Source organism: Macaca nemestrina, chromosome 12 (assembly GCF_043159975.1).
Source record: "Macaca nemestrina isolate mMacNem1 chromosome 12, mMacNem.hap1, whole genome shotgun sequence".
Lineage (NCBI taxonomy): Eukaryota > Metazoa > Chordata > Mammalia > Primates > Cercopithecidae > Macaca > Macaca nemestrina.
In genome coordinates, this window is record NC_092136.1 from 76,181,200 (window position 1) to 76,203,062 (window position 21,863).

The 21,863-nt window shown below is 37.4% G+C and overlaps 1 protein-coding gene and 1 long non-coding RNA gene across 6 annotated transcripts in view; one reads left to right on the plus strand and one right to left on the minus strand.

Moving 5' to 3' along the window:
• LOC105468944 (alkaline ceramidase 3) overlaps nt 1–21,863 on the plus strand; it is a 169,437-nt gene extending 147,574 nt beyond the window's left edge. For all 5 annotated transcript variants that reach the window (XM_071075335.1, XM_071075336.1, XM_071075338.1 and 2 more), the window contains 4 exons: nt 9,986–10,087; nt 11,907–12,011; nt 14,661–14,706; nt 15,211–21,863. In XM_071075335.1, coding sequence (XP_070931436.1) covers nt 9,986–10,087; nt 11,907–12,011; nt 14,661–14,706; nt 15,211–15,264 — 307 coding nt within the window. In that variant the 3' untranslated portion in view covers nt 15,265–21,863. The remainder of the gene's footprint in view (nt 1–9,985; nt 10,088–11,906; nt 12,012–14,660; nt 14,707–15,210) is intronic.
• Nucleotides 405–21,863, minus strand: part of LOC139357546 (uncharacterized) — a 36,289-nt gene continuing 14,830 nt past the window's right edge. Inside the window, exon 3 of the long non-coding RNA XR_011610946.1 lies at nt 405–1,274. This is a non-coding gene — a long non-coding RNA (uncharacterized lncRNA). The remainder of the gene's footprint in view (nt 1,275–21,863) is intronic.

A 21,863-nucleotide genomic window follows, 5' to 3' on the forward strand; every position in this document is an offset into this window, starting at 1 on the left:
AACAATTTAGAAAATATTTAATAAAATAAAAGAGAAATCGAAAATGAGACCAAGGCACAGGAGATTATCAAAAATGAAAATCAAGATATGAAAGAGAATCAAAGAACTTCTGACCTTAAAAATAAAGTCGGCCAGGCGCGGTGGCTCACGCCTTTAATCCCAACACTTTGGGAGGCCAAGGCAGGCAGATCACTTGAGGTCAGGAGTTCGAGACCAGCCTGGCCAACATGGTGAAACCCCGTCTGTACTAAAATTGCAAATATTAGCCAGGCATGGTGGTGGGTGCCTGTAATCCCAGCTACTTGGGAGGCTGAGGCAGGAGAATCACTTGAGCCCAGGAGGTGGAGGTTGAAGTAAGCCAAGATCGCGCCACTGCACTCTAGCCTGGGCAATAGAATAAGACTCCATCTCAAAAAAAAAAAAAAAGAAAAGAAAAATAAAATAAAATCATCTAAATAAAAAAAATGGATAAGTAAAAAATATACTAACACAGCTGAAGTTAGAATTAGTGAACTGGAAGATAACCTAAAGAAATAAGCCCGATAACATCACAGAGAAATAACATTTAATTGCCTTTCCAAAATGAGAGAATAGCAAAAATGGGGAAAGAAGAGGTATTCAAAGAGATAACAGATGAGAATTCTCTAGAACTGACAAAGGACATGACTCCTTGGCTTCAAAAACAAGAAATTCCAAGCAAGACAAATAAATGAAAATCTTTCTCAGGTGTGGCAGATGTGATAGATTAGCATGGTTCCAGCCTCCTTCTAGTGTGCCTTCCAGTACTACAGATGCTAAAAGGTTAAAAGCTTTATTTCCCATATTTCCTTTGCAGGTAAGATTCCAAGTAACACTCGGGTTCTGCCAATCACATGTATTAACATGAGGCTTGAATTCAGAACCAGTTAAGTGAGGGAAGAGAAGTGGTAGTATGTAAAGAAGTCGTAGTATCCATTTACTGGTGTGGATCTAGGGTATGCATCATGACTGGTGCAAACAGGTCTGATGGCAGGTTCCTGATCTGTAATTATACTAAGGTAGTTTGATGCTGGGTGCAGAAGTTGGTCCAGAGGCTTCCCAATTCTCTAGCTTCCTAATTGTGACAAAGAAAAAAGTTCCTTTGGCAAGATTTTTCTGTGGTAGTGTTCATCAGTCATTCCTGAAAAGCCTATGACTTGCTCATTCAGCATTTCTGTTGAAATTCAAAGTATTAAATTCTTTTCGGCTTACCATCTAGTTGTTACTAGTCTCTACAATAGAATCTTCATTGATACCTGTAGAAAAAGCATACTGAAGATGCTGAAATCCAAAGACAAAGATCTTAAAAGCTTCAAATATTTAAAAAAAAAAAAAAAAAACACATATTACCAACAAAGGAATAACTGTTGGTCTGCAGACTTACCAACAGCAATCATGGAAGCCAAAACACATATGGACTGTTATCTTTAAAGTACTGAGAGAAATTAACCATCAGCTTAGAATTCTATACCCAAATATCTTTCAAGAACAAGGGTAAGATAAAGACAATTTGAAACAAACAAAAATGGAGAGATTTTGCCAATACACCTCACTAAAATATTCTTTAAGAGATATTCTTGAGGCAGAAGAGCTGAGATGCAAGAAAGAACAATAAAGGAGAAAAAATGATAAACCAGTGGGAATATTTGAACAAAATATTGTGACTGCTTAAAATAATGTGTCATTTGAAAAAATAAAAATATACAAAGTGGAACAAATGGACAAAATAACATGTATAATGGAAGAGGATAATCGAAGTTACATAGTTTCTACATCAAGAAACTTGTTATTTGGGAAGAGAATACATTCAGTGATTAGTTTTCATGTTTATATATGCATTTTTGGTAACCACTAAAAATGGTAATTGACTTTACAATATCTTTCAGAAACATGGAGGAGTAAATAAGATTCTAAAAACTGGATCCAAAAGGAAGTTAGACTAGAACTTTTAATAATCAACAAAAAGTTAAGGCATCATTTAAAACAAATGCATTCACTAGATTAGTAATAAGATTCAATTTACCAGAAAGAAATGGCAAATTCTAAACTTTTATGGAAATTTTTAAGCAAAAATTGACAGAATTTACAAAGATAAATAGACAATGCTCCATCATGCTGAAATACTTTAACACACTAACTCAGACAAAAATATATATATTAATATGGATATAGATAAAATCTGAGTAACACAATAAGAAAATGATCTTGTACTCTTAATATTTAAAATATGTAAACCTTTCTCAAACATGCATAGAATAATTATTAATTCTACTCGATACTAGCTTTAGAGCAAGGTTCGACAAACTTTAAAGCAGTAGTCCCCAACCATTTTGGCATCAGGGACCAGTTTCATTATAGACAATTCTTCCACGGATTGGGGTGGAGGGATGGTTTCGGGATGATTCAAGAGCATTATATTTATTGTGTACTTTATTTCTGTTATTATTACATTGTAATATGTAATGAAATAATTCTACAATTCAACATAATGTAGAATCAGTGGGAGTCCTGAGCTTGTTTTCCTGCAACTAGACGGTCCCATCTGAGGGTGATGGGAGATAGTGACAGATCATCAGGCATTAGATTCTCATAAGGAATGCACAACCTAGATCCCTTGCATGTGCAGTTCATGATAAGGTTCATGCTCCTATGAGAATCTAATGTCACCATTGATCTGACAGGAGGCAGAGCGCAGGCAATAATGCTCATTCCCCCCATTCACCTTTCTGTGCAGCCTGGTTCTTAACAGGCCACAGACCAATATTGGTCCATGGCCCGGGGGTTGGGGACCCCTGCTTTAAAGAATTGATGTAATTGGCCAGACACGGTGGCTCACCCCTATATATAATCCCAGCACTTTGGGAGGCTGAGGATCACTTGAGGTCAGGAGTTTGAGACCAGCCTGGCCAACATGGTGAAACCCCATCTCTACTAAAAATACAAAAATTAGCCAGGCATGGTGGTGGGTGCCTGTAATCCCAGCTACTCAGGAGGCTGAGGCAGGAGAATCACTTGAACCCGGGAGGCAGAGGTTATAGTGAGCTGAGATCGCACCACTGCACTCCAACCTGGGCGGCAGAACAAGACTCAGTCTCAAAAAAAAACAAAAAAAAACAAAAAAAAACAAAAAAAAAACTGGTATCATGCACAGGTGTTCTCTGACTACAGTGTAATTAATTTAAGCAAAACAAACAATTAGTCAAAATGGCCCACATTTTTGGAAACCTAAAACCACATGTCTAAATACTCATGAGTAAAAAAAGAAATCATAATGGAAATTTTAAAATACTTAGAATGGAATCATAATGAAAATTCTACAAATCTAAGTAGGATATAGGTAAAATGGTTTTTTGAGGGAAATGTATAACATTAGATGTCTACCTTAGAAATAGGCTGAAAAATAATGAACTAAGCATTCAATTTCAAGAATTAGAAAACAAAGCTCGCTTTGGCAGCACATATACTAAAATTGGAACAATACAGAGATTAGCATCACCCCTTTAAAAAAAATGTTTTTTAAGAATTAGAAAACAGATCAATAGAGTATACCTGAAGATAAATGAAGAATGGAAATAAAGGGCAGAAATTAATGAAAGATAAAACAGAAACACAATACTGAAGATCACTAGGTATCTAATTTTGCTCCCTTCTGAAACTCCACTAAAACTACAACAAAGGAATTTACTTGAAAGAAATAAGCCCGCAAGGAGGAGACTCAATAAAATGTTAGAAGCTGGAACATAGATAGACTACTACTAACTGCCTTAACAGGCCCAAGAAAGACAAATTCTGAGCCAGGAACCTTCAGTTTACATCACAGAATTTTCTCAAGTATTGGGCATGAGCAGTAACAGGAGGTTTGGAAAAGGAGATAGAAGAGAGATCTAAAATGAGAATTGGTTAAAAGCAGATCCCCTCATCCATTTCATAGCAATGAGTAATTACAGAAGTCTGAAGATTTATTCTCTGGAAAGGGTAAACAATGTGTCTACACTAAATTTTGCCAGGCACAATTGAGCATATGAATAGCATACTGAAATCAGGGAAACTGGGTGAGGTTATACTTTCTGAATGCTGACTGCAAAGAACTCTAGGCAAAAAAAATGAGAGTCTTCTTTTAGGGAATATGGTCGACCTAAAAGACCTAAAAATACTGATATTGGGGGTTCCCTCAACAACTGTCCCAGCAAAATAGCCCTACAGTGACGGTTACTAGTCCAAAGACCTCAACCACATGCTTAGGGCTTTTATGATCACCTTTTTAGTCTCCCTTTTTAGATTATTAAAAATGAGACGACAGTGTCACACATGATGAATGAATCCAATATGAAAGATGGAGGCCAAAACAAATAATAAGGGAAGGAGGAACCAACTTATGCAGAAGTAATAAAGCTTCAAAACCATGCCTATGAATCAAAAATAGGATGGTATTTTTTTAAATGAACATTCAGAGAATTTAAAAAATCTTAAAAATTAAAAATATGAGCCAAGTGTAATCCCAACACTTTGGGAGGCCAAGGTGGGAGGATCATTTGAGGCCAGGAGTTTGAGACCAGCAGGCAACATTGTGAGACCCTGTCTCTACCAGAAATAATAATAATAATAACTAGTTTGGCATGGTGGCACGCTCTTGAGGTCCTAATTACTCGAGAGGCTGAGGTGGGAGGATTACTTGAGCCCTGGAGTTTGATGTTACAGTGAGCTATGATCGCACTACTGCACTCTAGCCTGGGCAACAAAGCAAGACTTTCTGTCTAATTTTAAATATATATATATATATAATGAAAAGCTGAAGTGTTTAAAAGATACAGTTAAAGAAGACACTCTGAGTATAGGACAAAAAAAAAGAGAAAGAAATGGCAGATAGAATAGATTCAATAGAAATATTACTGAATAATGTTGAGCCAGAATAGAAGAACCAACATCAAAAAGGAGACAGAGGCAGAGAACAGAGAAAATGGAAGAGAAGCAATTACCAAAATAATTCAAGAAAACATTATATAATTGATAGGCATGAGTTATTAGACTGAAAGAGCTCACTGGATACCCAGCACAATGGATAGAAATAGACCTATGGCAGTTTCAGAGTTCCAGAACAAGGAAGGATTCCAGAAAGTATATAAGTTGAGAGGCAGGAATATATACAAAGGATCAGGAATCAAAATGGCTTTGGGCTTGCCAAAGCAACATTGGAACTAGGAGACCAATGCCTTCAAATTTCTAAAGGAAAATTATTTCTAAGCTAGAATTCTACAGGCAGCCAAACTATCAGTAAAATACAGAGAAAAATATATTTTCATACATTCCAAGATCTCAAAAAAACTTACATCATTAAATACTGCTCAAGAACCTACTGAAAGATGTGCTTCACCAAAATGAGAGTACTACAAAAAGGAGGAGTGCATGGGATACAAGACAGGAGATCCAAGGAAAGAGAGAGGTGAAGGCAGTTCCTAAGGTGCAGGTGATGGAAAGGGATTTCTCAGATGACAGCTGTATGCTAGACAGGCAGGCAGTCCAGAATAAAGCAGTGTGATAGAGAAAGAGAGAGACATATATTGAGTGCCTTCTGTATTCTACACTCTTGCACCTGATACTATATGGGTAGTAAGTCCCCTTAGCCTTTCATGGACCATGTACTGATGTTCTTGCTCTCCCCTTCCCGCCCTGGTACCTGGATAACCAAAGACATTCATTTTACCCCACAGAAGAGTTTTGGTTTGAATTGCCCCTGAGAGCTGAAGATTGGCCATGGTAAGTAAGTTTAGAAGCAGAAAACAGATAGCACCCTACCCCCACTGATCATATTCCTGTCATATTTCAGTACTGGGCCCACACTGCCAGAAGCCTTCACTGTGTTGAGGCTTATGTTTCTTAGGACTCATTCTTGCCCTCCCCAAATGGGGGCTATGATAAACTCTGAAAAATTGAAGCCAGACTGTGACTCTTTTAAGCTTATCTTCTCTTGAGAACCTTCATCAAACAGTGGTAATAATGCCTTTTCCATACATTGCCAGGTTTGTGCTTTCCTGATCGTTTTTAAACTAATTACCTTTTACATTCACTTATATGCCAATACACAGTTAAGTAAAACAAAATTGAAAAATGTATTATTGCCATTCACCATATTTAAAAAATAAAGGACAAAGGCAGACCAGTCTTTAGAAAATTAAAATTAAAAATTAAAAGGAAAATTACATACCAAGATTTACACTAAAGCATTCTGTAAAATTCAACACCTATTTATGTTCAAAAACAAAACAAAACCCTTTACAAACTAGTAATAGAAAGGAACTTTCTTAACCTATAATTCTATAGCATATAAAACACCTAGTCATGACATGTATTTTTTTAATCCCTTTAAAAATCAAGAATAAAACTAGGATATATATTATAATTACTTCTATTCAACATTATACTGGTGGAAATCCTACCCAACATTTTACTTGCAAATGACATGATCATGTATAGAAAATATCACAGGACATGTACAAAAAAAGCTGTTAGAGGGCCAGGCGCAGTGGCTCATGCCTGTAATCCCAGCACTTTAGGAGGCTGAGGTGGGCGGATCACGAGGTCAAGAGATCGAGACCATCCTGGCCAACATGGTGAAACCCCGTCTCTACTAATAAACTACAAAAATTAGCTGGGCGTGGTGGCACACGCCTGTAGTCCCAGCTACTTGGGAGGCTGAGGCAGGAGAATCGCCTGAACCTGGGAGGTGGAGGTTGTAGTGAGCCAAGATTGAGCCACTGCACTCCAGCCTGGTGACAGAGCAAGACTCCATCTCAAAAAAAAAAAAAAAAAGGCTGTTAGAAGCAATAAGTGAAATTTAGCAGAGGCACAAGATTCTAGTCAGTGATTCAAAATCATATTTCTCTGTTCTAGCAGTGAACTATTAACAAAATTTTGTAAAGTATAATTTACAATAACATCAAAATACATTAAATGTTTAAGGATTAAATTTAACAAAATATGCAAGAGCTGTACATTGAAAACTACACAGTACAGTTTTTTTTGTTGAGAGAAATTGAAGAGCTAGACAAATAGTCAGATATACCATTTAATGGATCAGAAAAATTAATATTGTTAAGATGCCAGTTCTCCAATCCTGATTTGTAGGTTCTGCAGGCTTTTTGGTAAAAATGGAGAAACTGATTCTGACATTAACATGGGTATGCAAAAGATTGTGAATAGCCAAAACAGTTTTTGAAAAGGAACAAAGTTAGAGGACTTGCATGACTTGACTTACTCTGTGCTGCTACTAAGACAATGTTGTATTGGTGGTAATAACGAAATATAAATCAATAGAACATCCAAAAATAGACCCACACACCCATACTGACCTGATTTTCAAAAATATGTCAAGGTAATTCAGTGGAGAAAAGATAATCTTTTCAACAAATTTTGCTGGGACAAATGAATATACTTAGGACAAAGAAAATGAACTTCAACCTCACACCAATATAAAAATTTAATACAAGTGAATTCTATTAAATGTACATTATATCTCTAAATGTAAAAACTAAGATTATAGCCGGGCGCGGTGGCTCACGCCTGTAATCCCAGCACTTTGGGAGGCCGAGGCGGGCGGATCACAAGGTCAGGAGATCGAGACCACGGTGAAACCCCGTCTCTACTAAAAAAATACAAAAAATTAGCCGGGCGCGGTTGTGGGCGCCTGTAGTCCCAGCTACTCGGGAGGCTGAGGCAGGAGAATGGCGTGAACCCGGGAGGCAGAGCTTGCAGTGAGCCGAGATCGCGCCACTGCACTCCAGCCTGGGCAACAGAGCGAGACTCCGTCTCAAAAAAAAAAAAAAAAAAAACTAAGATTATAGAACTTCTAAAAGAAAATATAGGAAGTATTTTTGGTTCGGCAAAGATTTATTAATAAAAAGCACAAACTATAGACAAAAAATTGACAAACTGAACTTCATCAAAATTTCAAACTTTTGTTCTTCAGAATATAGTATTCAGAAAATAAAAGGCAAGCCACAGACTTGGAGAAACTACTTGCAAAATATACATCCAACAAAGGACCTACATGTAAAATAAAGAAAGAATTCTTACAACTGAATAATAAGAAGGCAAACAACAATGTATCAAAGAAGATGTATGGATAGTAAATAACTACATGAAAGATATTCAAAAACATTAGTCATTAGGGAAATGCAAATTAAAACCACAATGAGATACCACTACACACCTACTAAAACAGCTAAAGTGAAAAAGACTGACTTCAAACCAAGTCCTCATGAAGATGTGGAACATTTGGAACACTTATACATGCCTGGTGGGAATGTAAAATGGTACAGCCACTTAGGAAAACAGTGTAGCAGTTATCTTGAAAAATTAAATATTCACCTGCCATACAATCCAGCCATTCTTCTCCTAGCTATTTACCCAAGAAAAATGAAAACATATGTCTATATAAAGTGTTATTTGTGAATGTTCATAGCTGCTTTATTTGTAATAGTCAAAAACTGGAAACCCGCATTTGGACAGAGAAACAAATTGTGCTGTGACCATACAATGGAGTACCTACTCAGCAGTAAAAGGAAATGAAGTATTGATAACATAATAACATAGATGAATCTCAAAGAATTATGTCAGATGAAAGAAGCTATACAATCAGGGGTATATATGGTATGATTCCATTTATATAGCATTCTAAAAATCGCATTGGGAGGCCGAGACGGGCGGATCACGAGGTCAGGAAATCGAGACCATCCTGGCTAACACGATGAAACCCCGTCTCTACTAAAAAAATACAAAAAACTAGCCAGGCGAAGTGGCAGGCGCCCGTAGTCCCAGCTACTTGGGAGGCTGAGGCGGGAGAATGGCATAAACCCGGGAGGCGGAGCTTGCAGTGAGCTGAGATCCGGCCACTGCACTCCAGCCCTGGCAACAGAGCAAGACTCCGTCTCAAAAAAAAAAAAAAATGCAAATTGAACTTTTGGAGGTGGTGGATATCTTGATTGTGTTGGTGGTTTCATGGGTATATACAGATGTACTGATCAGAGAGACACTTTAAATATATTTAATAGTTTTAATGTAAGTCAGTTATACCTCACTGAAGCTATAAAACATAGGTAAGCTGATACTATTTTCAGTACCTCACCAAGCTTCAATTTCCTCATCAGTGAAGTAAAAATAATACCTGCCTCACAGGGATTATTTGAACATTTTGTGTATGGTATGTGTGTGCATGCACACCCGTCCACAATACCCCCATATCACTCTCTCCTTATCAGGCCTTATTTTTCTTCAAAGCAATTATAATTATGTATTTGATTGTTTACCTCCCCCAGCTATACTGTAAATTCTTTGAGAACAAAAACTTTACCTATTGATCATTACCTTCCCAAATGCTTAGAACAATGTCTGGTACACAGCACTCCATATATATTATTAAGTGATTTAATGAGTGAATATGTGTGTGTGTGTGTGTGTGTGTGTAACTACATTGCCTTACATGGAGTATATGACTCAACCTACATTGATAGCTAATCCACTATCCCCCTGCCTCTTCCATGGGACCAAAAAAGTTATCAGGTACTTTCAGATTACCTTCCCAATACGTTTATTAAAGTCTTCATGGCTTATTTCTCGGCACCTTTTAATGGCTACATATAGTAGGCAAATTATTAGAAAATTTGATAGGTCTGCTTTTACTATCAACAAAAACTTTTCCTTCTAATGAAACTGATGTCTTCTTGCCAGGCAAGGTAGCACATGTGTATATTCCCAGCTGTTTGGGAGACTGAGATGGGAGGATCCCCTTGAGCGCAGGAATTTGAGGCTGGAATGTACAATGATCACACCTGTGAATAGCCACTGCACTCCAGCCTGGGCAACATAGTGAGATCCCAGCCCTTATAAAAAAGGAAGAAAGTGATGGCTTCAATTTCTGATCATGACATGACTTGAGAAAATTTTATTTTGCTTTTCTTTTTTCCCCCCACAGGGTTTATCCATGGCTTAGAGGACTGGGTTATACATCATTGGGTATATTTTTATTGGGATTTTTATTTTGGAATATAGATAACATATTTTGTGATTCACTGAGGTAAGATATATTTTCATTTCTTCAGAAATATTTTTGGAAAGATTTTATTAAGTAGAGAATTTTATAAACATATAGAAATAATAGTGCTCTGAAATGAATTTTTACTATTGTTGACATTTAAAAGATATGTACAGTATAATAAAGTTAGCTTATTGGAATGCCTGTTTAAATTACCTAAAATTTTGGACCTGAGACTTTTTCATAACCTCTGTAGGGTTTAGGTTTTGTGTGTGTGGGCATCACAGAACTATATAGTTAATCAAATGTTGACTATTCCTTTGAAACCTGCCTGATCTGCTTCAGTGAATAAAGAAGACTGATTTGTAATAAGCATATGAAAAATATGTATATAAATATACACTTTCATATGCTTAATGTTATTTTCTAAAAAAGCAAGTGTTTTTTTACCATCTTTTCAGCAATCATATATTGCCAGGAGTTTGAATCTTAGACTTAGGTGTCTCTGGATTCTAGTCTCTCATTAAGACTCTGTCTTTCTGGCCTCTTTTCCATGAAATGAGCATGCTGAATAGGTTAAACAGGTGGGTCATTCCAACTCCAAATCCTGTGAACTAACAATTTTGCATAAACAGAACAGAGGAAGGTACTAAACAGTACTACAGGAAGGCAATCAACAAAATTCAGACTGTGAGAAATCTACAGAATGAATGACCTGGTCTCTTCAACAGATAAATTGCAGAGGCACAGCCAGGCACGGTGGCTCATGCCTGTAATCTCAGCACTTTGGGGGGCTGAGGGGGTGGATCACTTGAGGTCAGGAGTTCAAGACCAGCCTGGCCAACATGGTGAAACCCTGTCTCCACTAAAAATATAAAAATTAGCTGGGCTTGGTGACGTGTGCCTGTAATCCCAGCTACTTGGGAGGCTGAGGCAGGAGACTCCAGCTTGGGCGACAGAGCGAGACTCCATCTCAAAAAAAAAAAAAAAAAATTGCAAAGGCAGGAAAAAGGAGAGAGGAGGAACATATAGATTAAGAGACTTAGATATATCAACCAGATACAATGTGTTGGCCTTTTTTGGATTCTGATTCAAACAAACCAACTATTTAAAAAAATAAAGTATGAGAAATTTGGAACTTCGATGATCAGTAACTGAAACTTTTATGATATTAAGGGAGTATTATTATTTTTAGGTGTGAAAATGTGGTTGTGTTTTAGGGAGGTTTTCATATTTGAGAAATACATACTAAAATATTTAGAAATAAAATGATGGCCGGGCGCGGTGGCTCAAGCCTGTAATCCCAGCACTTTGGGAGGCCGAGACGGGCGGATCACGAGGCCAGGAGATCGAGAGACGATCCCGGCTAACACGGTGAAACCCCGTCTCTACTAAAAAATACAAAAAAACTAGCCGGGCGAGGTGGCGGGCGCCTGTAGTCCCAGCTACTCGGGAGGCTGAGGCAGGAGAACGGCGTAAACCCGGGAGGCGGAGCTTGCAGTGAGCTGAGATCCGGCCACTGCACTCCAGCCTGGGTGACAGAGCAAGACTCCGTCTCAAAAAAAAAAAAAAAAAAAAAAAGAAATAAAATGATATAGTATCTGGGATTTGCTTCAAAAAGATATAAGAGAGAAAAGTGTCTAAGGGCTTAGATGACACGAATTGACCATAAATTATCATTGTTGAATACTGTTCCTCAGAATGTACTTTGGATAACAATGTGGCAGACTACAGGAAGCTTAAGGCAATTAAATAACTGCTGTTTTGAGAATGATATTTCAAAATGCTCTAAGACTATCAGCGTTAGTTGCTAAATATTTTAAAAATTTAACATGGTGATTTTCTCCCTCTCTCCACACAGGAACTTTCGAAAGAAGGTACCACCTATCATAGGTATTACCACACAATTTCATGCATGGTGGCATATTTTAACTGGCCTTGGTTCCTATCTTCACATCCTTTTCAGGTAGGAAATAGAGACTTTTTTAGCCTTGTACTAGAGTTTGTTTTTTTTTCTTTATTGTTTAAAATAGGATGATGTAAATACTTTTTAAACACTAGAAAATTCACAAACATGAAAATTAAATAGTATACTCTTGGACAAATATTGGGTCAAAGAAGAAATCAAAAAATTAGAAAATACCTTGAGACAAATGAAAACAAAAATACAACATACCAAAACTTATGGGATGCAGCGAAAGCAGTACTAAGAGAAGTTTATAGAAATTAATGCCACATTTAAAAGGAAGAGAGATCTCAATGAAACTTTACACCTCAAAGAACTAGGAAAAGAAGAACAAATTAAGCCCAAATTTGGCAGAAGGAAAGAAATAACATGGAGCAGAAATAAACAAAATAGAAAAATTTAAAAAAATCTATGAAACTAAGAGTTGGGGTACTGAAAGATCACCAGAATTGACAAATCTCAGCTAGACTAATAAAAAAAAAAGAGACAGAAGACTCAAATAAATAAAATCAGAAATAAAAGAGACATTACAGTGCTGCCACAGAGATAAGAAGAATCATACAATTATATGCCAACAAATTGGATGACTTAGAAGAAATGGACAATATCCTAGAAACGTAGAACCTACCAAGACTGAGTTGTGAAGAAATAGAACAGACCTCTAACTAGGTCAAAACATTCATAAAAGTAAGCAAGCAAGACACAAACAAATGAAAAGACATCCTGTGTTCATGGATTAAAAGACAAAGTTGTTAAAATGTTCATACTACCCAAAGCCATCTACAGATCCAATGCAATCTCATTTAGAATTCCAAAGACATTTTTTACAGAAATAGAAAAAATAATTCTAACATTCATATGGAACCACAAAAGGCCACAGGTAGCCAGATCAATCTTGAAAAAGAGCAGACCTGAAACATCACACTTCTTGATTTCAAAATAAACAAAACATGCATAACTTTTTTGTTGTTGTGCTTTTCAGGTATTGTATTTTTTACAAGTTGAAAGTTTGTGGCAGCCCTGCATTAAGCAAGTTTATAGGTGACATTTTTCCAGCAGCATGTGCTCACTTCATGTTTCTGTCTTATTTCTGTAATACTGACAATATTTCAAATTTTATTATTATTATTATATCTGTTATGGTGATCTGTGATCAGTGATCTTTTTTTTTTTTTTTTTTTTTGGAGACAGAGTCTCCCCCAAGCTAGAGTGCAGTGGCACGATGTTGGCTCACTGCAACCTCTGTCTCCTGGGTTCAAGTGATTCTCCTGCCTCAGCCTCCCAAGTAGCTGGGATTACAGGCATGCGCCACCACGCCTGACTAATTTTTGCGCTTTTAGTAGAGATAGGCTTTCACCATGTTGGTCAGGCTGGTCTCAAACTCCTGACCTCAAGTGATAATCCCACCTTGGCCTCCCAAAATGCTGGGATTACAAGTGTGAGCCACTGTGCCTGGCCTGTGATTAGTGATCTTTGATGTTACTATTGTAATTGTTTTGAGGCACCACAAACCATGCACATATAAGACAGTGAACTTAATAAATGTTGTATGTTTCGACTGCTCTACCAATTGACCACTCCCCAGTCTCTTTCCTTCTGCAGTCTCCCTATTCCCTAAGAGAAAACAAAGTTTAAAATAGGCCGATTAATAACCCTACAGTGGCCTCTAAGTGTTCAAGTGAAAGGAAGAGTTACACATCTCTCACTTTAAATCAAAAGCTAGAAATGATTAAGCTTAGTGAGGAACGTATGTTGAAAGCTGAGATAGGCCAAAAGGTAGGCATCTTGTGCCAAAGAGTTACCCAAGTTGTGAAGGCAAAGGAAAAGTTTTTGAAGGAAATTAAAAGTGCTACTCCAGAGAACACATGAATAATGAGAAAGTGACACAGCCTTATTTCTGATGTGTAGAAATTTCTAGTAGTCTGGATAAAAGATCAGACCAACCACAACACTGCCTTAAGCCAAGGCCTACTCCAGATCAAGGCCCCAACTCACTTCAATTCTGTGAAGGCTGAGAGAAGTAAGGAAGCTGCAGAAGAAAAGTTTGAAGCTAGCAGAGATTGGTTCATGAGGCTTAAGGAAAGAAGCCATCTCTGTAACATAAAAGTGCAAGGTGAAGCTGCAGCAAGTTATCCAGAAGATCTAGCTAAGATTATTGATGAAAGTGGTTACACTAAACAACAGACTTTTAATGTAGATGAAACAGCCTTTTATTGGAAGAAGATACTATCTAGGATTTTCATAACTAGAGAGGAGAAATCAATGCCTGGCTTCAAAGCTTCAAAGGACATGTTGTGACTCTCTTGTTTGGAGCTAATGTAGCTGATGACCTTAAGTTGAAGTCAGTGCTCACTTTCTATTTTGAAAGTCCTATGGCCCTTAAGAATTATGCTAAATGTACTCTGCTTGTACTGTATAAAATGGAACATCAAAGCCTAGATTACAGCACATCCATTTACAGCATGGTTTACTATTTTGAGTAGGTGCTCAAAAAAAACTGGTTGCTGAACAAATGAAGCATATACTCATGTCTTTTTTTTTTTCTTGCTTTGTACATGCAGAAGCACTATGGTTAAGTTTGTCAGTACACCAGTTTGTATGAATTTAAAACGAATCTGAAAAGCTTTCCCCCTCCCACTTTTCTTTCAGTTTGTATACAAGAACACTTTACCTGAGATATAGGCCAAAAGTGAAGGTAAGTCCACTTCTTAGGTCCTGTGTGTGTGTTGGGGGTTTGGTACTGGGAGTATAGGATGGAGGTGGAAGAAGAAAGGGGAGTTTGCAAAGGTAGTGGAACAAACACAGGCTTTGGAACCAAAGGCATTGAATCTTTCATTTACTACTGCATGTTCTTGGACAAATCTCTTTAAGCCTTAGTTTCTTCAACAATAAAATTGAGCTGCTAATAACTACATTGCAGAGTTGTTTTAAAGATCAGAGATAATTTATATGCCCAGCTCCATGTTTGACAGTCAAAGCTTAATAAATTTAAATAAACTCAATAAAAATACTCTCTGATATCTGGTCCAAGACTAGAAGGAATAAACTGTGAAACTGTGCTTAGGCTACTAATACCAGGACAATCACTAGCAAACCTATGTATAGTCACAGCCCCACGGATTCTTTCTCATAGTTTTTTAAGGAATAACATGGAACAATTTTGTCTTTTCTCATTTTGTCCTAATTTGTCCCCAAACAGTTTATCTTTGGAATCTGGCCAGTGATCCTGTTTGAGCCTCTCAGGAAGCATTGATGAATCATTCCACCAAGAAAACAAGCACCTACCATAGACCTGGCAGAATAAATAAGGAAATCCTAAAAGATCTACAAGTTCAAATATGTCATGACCATCATAGCAGAGGAGTGACTTTCTGACTAATGCTGCCACCCACTCCACAAACAGAATAAGAAGTGAGGCCTGCTGGGTGTTTAGCTCATGGCATTATCTCGTTTGTCCCCTCCTCCTTTCATGCTTCAGTTTATAAAGAAACAGAGATGATGTGTGTGTATGCTTCAAATGCAGAAACAATTGGGCTTTTCTTTAACAGGTTAACAGTTTGTGCTGGTTATAAGAAATTAATCTTTTTTTTTTCTTTTTGCCAAGGGTTGCATGTGAATTATACTTTTCTTAATATTTGATTAAATAATGTAAACAGTCAGCTAAGGGCCAACAAAACCCCATATCCAGATAGTTAGCTGTGAGCCAGCACTCAGCTTTGTCATATTTGATTAATATTGTATTAATCTCATGGATGGTTCTCAAAGGTAAGAAAAAAAGAGAGAGAGAGAAGAGTGAGTGAGCTAGCTGTGGGATTCTGTGTAGTTCTTCACTGTCTGTTCCAGGGCTAGTCAGAGGATCATAAGCAAGCTCAGACCTGCCCCCGGTTCAATACTTAACCACATCCCAGGATTTATGGTGTCTGCCTATGGCCACAGCCAACCAGAATGAGTGGGTCATCTTATAACCTTTCTGAAGCTCCATGAGGACATGTATAGAATGTTGTGCCTTCAGCCAGCTCTGCTCTGATCTTTGCAGATCTTTAAGTTGTCACCGTTTCTATGGCTAGACAAATAGGACTGGTGGTCTAGACTACCCATAGTTCATCCTCCTCACATAACTTAGTTGAAGTTGTCAGGGAATGTCATTACACTCCGATTTTTTAAATTATGCAGTATTTTCTAGTTCTCAAAGAGAGGTCATGGTTGTGCCCAGGGAAGTGTGTTGCGTTAACTAAAGCTAAAATGATCAGAATCCTATTTACATAAAGCATATTAAAATATCTGCTCCTTAATTTTCTGAAGGAAATAGATGTAAGTTTCTGTTACTTGAAACCTACAGAACCCACAAAAATTAGGGTGATAAGAAATGACAGTGAAATCTCATCGTAAGGCAGCTAGTTCTAATTTGCATTTGAATATATAACAAATTGCATCACTTTTCACAAACATAACACCTGCCTGCAGTAAAAATCTGATTTGACCCCTCTGCTCATGTATCATCATATCTGTAGCTCTGCATCATTTAGCATTTTTATGACTTTTTTTGCTTTTTATAAATTATTGTAAAATCCAGATTGTTTTTACCATATGATGACATGACTCAAGATTAAATCCTAAGCTAGTTTCAAAAGGAAAATCTTTTCTTCTTATGCAAAGATGGTAAAACACTTTTTGTCATTTTTTCCAGTATTCAGTAAGTAGCCTTTGTACAAATTTAAAACCAAAAACTATTCTGTTGTTTTTCTTCACCTACTAGCCTTAGTTTTTAACCAAGTATCCAAAGATGGTCAAGTTGACATCCTTCCCTTAGCATGCCCAACAAACCATTAGACCATTAGACTGATTCTTCCACCTGCTTTTATGATCTCCAGGAAGAAAAACACTTGCCAAAACATGAAGAGAACTTTTGTTCTGCCTTAAGGGGGTATAAAACTAAACCATTTGAAGGCACAGCCCATAAGACTGTACTTGATTTTGCCCCGAGATTCTGACTTCTGGCTACATTTCACCTGCAGTTACCTGGGCTATCAGCCATCATACATTTTTAAATTCATTTGTTTTCCACCATTATATTTTTATACTTTTCAGTTAGATATACTTCTGCGTAAAGAATATATATACAGTGTAGGATAAAGGCATGTCCTACATGGCAATGCTGTTAAACATGGTAAGACTGAGGTTCTGCAGAATTAAAGTCAGATTAAGGGTACAGAGAGCACACCTTGATACTGAGTCCATTTAGAGCAATTTGTTTAATGAGTGGTTTAGCCATCACCACCAGTGGCCACCTGTTCAATAAAATTGCCCAGCACCATAGTGGAGAGTCATCTACACCCCGAGGTGACCTGTAAGACTGGCCAATTCATTGAAGACCCTTGTTTCTATTGGGAGAATGGAAAGCAGAAAGGGAAGCCAGGCTCTTTAATGTTCCAAATCAGCTGTGCCTCACACAAGGCTCTCTTTTCAACAACTAAGTAACACACTCAAGACTTTTGTGTCTGTGCAGCATTTTATGGAAATCACTGGTGACTTATAGGATATTACTAAATTATCTTTATTTCAATAGCTTTATTTTTTCCTATTTGGATTCTAGGTGTACATTACAGGGTTGGATTCCTCACTACCCCCTCCCACTGTCATTTGTTTTATTGGAAAACTTCATGTTAACTAGAGTGTACAAAAAGTCTGTTTCCTGCTGAGCCAATAATGATTTGTTTGCATATCACCTAATGTGAACAGTGCTCATCTGTGAACCCTACAGCAAATTATATTTTAGAAAATACTTTGTGAGGCTGGGCATGGTGGCTCATGCCTGTAATCCCAGCACTGTGGGAGGCCAAGGCTGGCAGATCACTTGAGGTCAGGAGTTCGAGACCACCCTGGCCAACATGGTGAAACCCCCTCTCTACTAAAAATACAAAAATTAGCCGTGCGTAGTGGCGCACGCCTGTGGTCCCAGCTACTCGGGAGGCTGAGGCAGGAGAATTCCTTGAACCCAGGAGGCAGAGGGTACAGTAAGCTGAGATCACACCACTGCACTCCAGTCTGGGTGACAGAGCGAGACTCCGTCTCAAAAAAAAAAAAAAAAAAAAAAAGAAAAGAGAAAAGAAAATACTTTATGAGGATGTAAAAGAAGCAATTTGCTTCCACATCTGAATATCCTTCTTGTGCCTCCATTTTCACTCTGAAAAACTGAAAGCAATTTGACTTTGATTTTTGTTTTTTTAAAGAACAGCTAGGTGAAAGGAGGTTAAGCTGATTGGTCACTCTGCCTGCCCACTATCTACTCCCCACCGTGGTGTTTCATGAAACATCCCCACCACCTGAAGTGATCTTTTTAATCCTTGTGATAGGAAATGCATTGATAATTAACAGGAAAAAATATTTGTTTTTAAATAATCTACAAATGAGAACCCAAATAGTAGTATTTAGTTTGACAGAAGTAAATCATACGGTTTAAATATAATGCAAAATTTCAGGACAGTTAATTTGGGCTTCCCTTACTCTAAGAAGGTTTTTCTTATAATAAGGATAAGACGTGTGGTTTAAAGAAAATTAAGAGACAAAAACTTCAGGTACATAATGCATGAAAATCTTTAAATGCCTGCAAAAATTAAGTTCTGTTATAATACCAGCCAGTTCTGAATTAGCCAATGCCCTAAAAGCATCTAACAATTTAAAGTTATCTTATGAGTCCTATGAAAACAATTATTTGTTGCTAAATTTGAGTTTTGGCTACGAACTCCATGTTTACGTGATAAGAAATTGCTTTGGCCCTGTGGTTTATGATGTGCTGCTGGATAAGTATTTATGTAAAACTGACATTTCAAAGAGAACCTATATATAATTGGAATTTCCACCTGTGTGGCTGTTTGCAGATCTACCTGTCTTCCATTTTGCATCCTATCAGTGCTATAATTAGTCTGATCACTTTGTCTTGTTTTTCAGTGTCTACAATTATAGCTTATTCACTAGGTTCTAACTATTTAAAAATAATGGGCCAGGCATAGTGGCTCATGCCTGTAATCCCAGCACTTTGGGAGGCCGAGGTGGGCGGATCACGAGGTCAGGAGATCAAGACCATCCTGGCTAACATGGTGAAAACCTGTCTCTGGCTAACATGGTGAAAACCTTTTTTAAAACTGCAAAAAATTAGCAGGGCCTAGTGGCAGGCGCCTGTAGTCCCAGCTACTTGGAAGGCTGAGGCAGGAGAATGGCGTGAACCCGGGAAGTGGAGCTTGCAGTGAGCTGAGATCACACCACTGAACTCTAGCCTAGGCAAAGAGCAAGACTCCATCTCAAAAAAAAAAAAAAAAAAAGACTAAAATTTGATTTAACGTAGTTATGACCCCTTTATGGAAGGAGCTGCAAAATGGAAAGAAAAAAAAAAAGGAATCATGTCATCTTGACCCAGCTGACTGGAAATTTTCAATACTGTCCTTTAACTGTTGCACTCCAGCCAGCCTGGGCAACAGCGTGAGACCCTGTCTCAAAAAATAATAATAATAAAAAATAAGGAAATACTTGTTAAAATATCTAACTATGTAATTGCTACATGGAGAAGCCACTGGTAGTGTTGAAGTCCTTGGGAGCATTCCACTGAACTTCACCATTTCTCCAAAATTATCAGCTCAGTCAGCTTCATATACCCAGATATGAACACTTCTACACTTGAAATTCAAACTGAAGGTAAATCTCTGACTTTGGACTGTAAACTTTTGCCTTGAGTATGAAACCTTGACATTGCTGAAAGAAAAGTGGAAACTGTAAGGGACAACAAGTTTCCCCAAGGCACAGTCTTCTCTGATAGCCAGCAGAGCAGCTAAGGAGAAGACAGATCACTCAAGAACTTAAGTCGTTTGTTAGCTACAGCATTTCTGTTGCTGTGATACACATTCAGCCATTTTGGAGGAAAGCTAAGCAGTACTGACCACCCATTTTCATGTACTTTAAATAACAAATATTATTTCTCAAGGTCTTCATTTTATCATTAAATTCAGCTAATTACTACCTGATTTCAAAGGCGGCTAGTGTAGAAGACTGGTCACAAGAATTTTTTTTAAAATAGAAAACCCTAAAATCCAAATCAAGAAATTCAGTTACAGGCTGCAAGTGACCTAAAATTCCCCCACTCTAGCTCAGCAGCCATCAGTCAGTATAGCACCAGCCACATGTCACTGTGCTCTGCATTCAGCTCCTTTTCAACCCTTACAAGACCGCTTCATTGCTTTTACAATGTAGTGTTGATACTTGAACTGAATTTAGTCATTGGTATCTTAAATATTCACAAAATTGTCATAAAGCTTCTGAAACATCTGGCAATGCCAGATCTGTAGGTCATCACTTTTAAATTGAGTTTGCAGAATTAACTAAAGTTGCAGCAGCCATATTTATTAGAGAAATCTTTAAGCATATACATATGGTTCCCTATAAGCATTCATTCAGAGATCATCTGTGCCTAAAAGAAAATGATAAAAATGTGTCATAATATCAAAGGGGTCTAGATTAGGGGTTGGTAAACTACAACCCATGAGCCAAATCCAGGCTGCAGGTGTATGGCCTGCAAGGTAAGAATGGTTTTTTCATTTTATTTTATATATTTTTTATATATTATTTATCTATCTATCTATCTATATATATATATATATATATATATTTTTTTTTTTTTTTTTTTTTTGAGACAGAGTCACTCTCTGTCACCCAGGCTGGAGTGCAATGTCAGGATCTCACCTCACTGCAACCTCCGCCTCCCAAGGTTCAAGCGATTCTCCTGCCTCAGCCTCCCAAGTAGCTGGGACTACAGACACATGCCACCATGCCTGGCTGATTTTTATATTTTTAGTAGCGCTGGGTTGGCCAGGTTGGTCTTGAACTCCTGACTTCAAGTGATCCACCCACCTGGGCCTCCCAAAGTCCTGGGATTACAGGCGTGAGCCACCACACCCAACTGGTTTTTATGTTTTAAAAATGTTTAAACAGAGAAAGAAGAAGAATATGCAACAGAAACTGTATGTAACCTGCAAAGCCTAAAATGTTTACTCTCTGACTGGGGAGTTTGCCTCCCCTGCTCTAGACCGTCAGCAAGTGGTACAGTGGTACAGTACAGTGGTACTGCCCAACTGCACTTCTCTGCAAGGTTATTCTAGTGTGCATTTGTCAGAATGAAAATATGTTATCCATTTAAGACATCTATGTCTTTGTTGAATGTAATCACATGATTTGTATTTAATATTTACACAACCGAATTATTTTTTCACATCAGTTTTTCTAGATTGGCAATAGCCTGTTGCAAAGTGCCTAAACCTTTGAGAAAAATTACTATGTGCAAGGTCCATGATTTACTTTTCAATATAAAGGGAATTCCATTCTATACTATAAAATCCAAAAATACTAGTTGCCCTCAGCTTTTGAGTTGACTTCCAAAAAGTTGAGATCTTTTAACCATTTTTTCTCATGTCATATAAAATGTGCCACATGGTAGTTGTCAAGCTGTGGTAGTCATGTACACTTTTTTCTTTCTTTTTTTTTTTTTAACTGTCTAAAAGGAAAAGTTCAAAGTCCTTTCCACAGTTAGTCTTGGCTTCTTTTGGATTTTTCTTTTTAGAGCTAAATTATTCATGCCAATGAATAAGTGAGTCTGTTCTAAGATATAGAGGCCATTATCTATTTTTGCTCAATGTACTCATGTGGCATTGTTCACCGTCATGTATTTCCATTCTTTTAATATTTGAGTCACTTATCAATGTGACCAACAGATAAACTGTTCAAGCTAATACAGCATTTCCTAACTTCATAGTTGTCGCAGATGTTTGTTCTAGTAGCGATTATTTAATAAACATACATTATACTGAA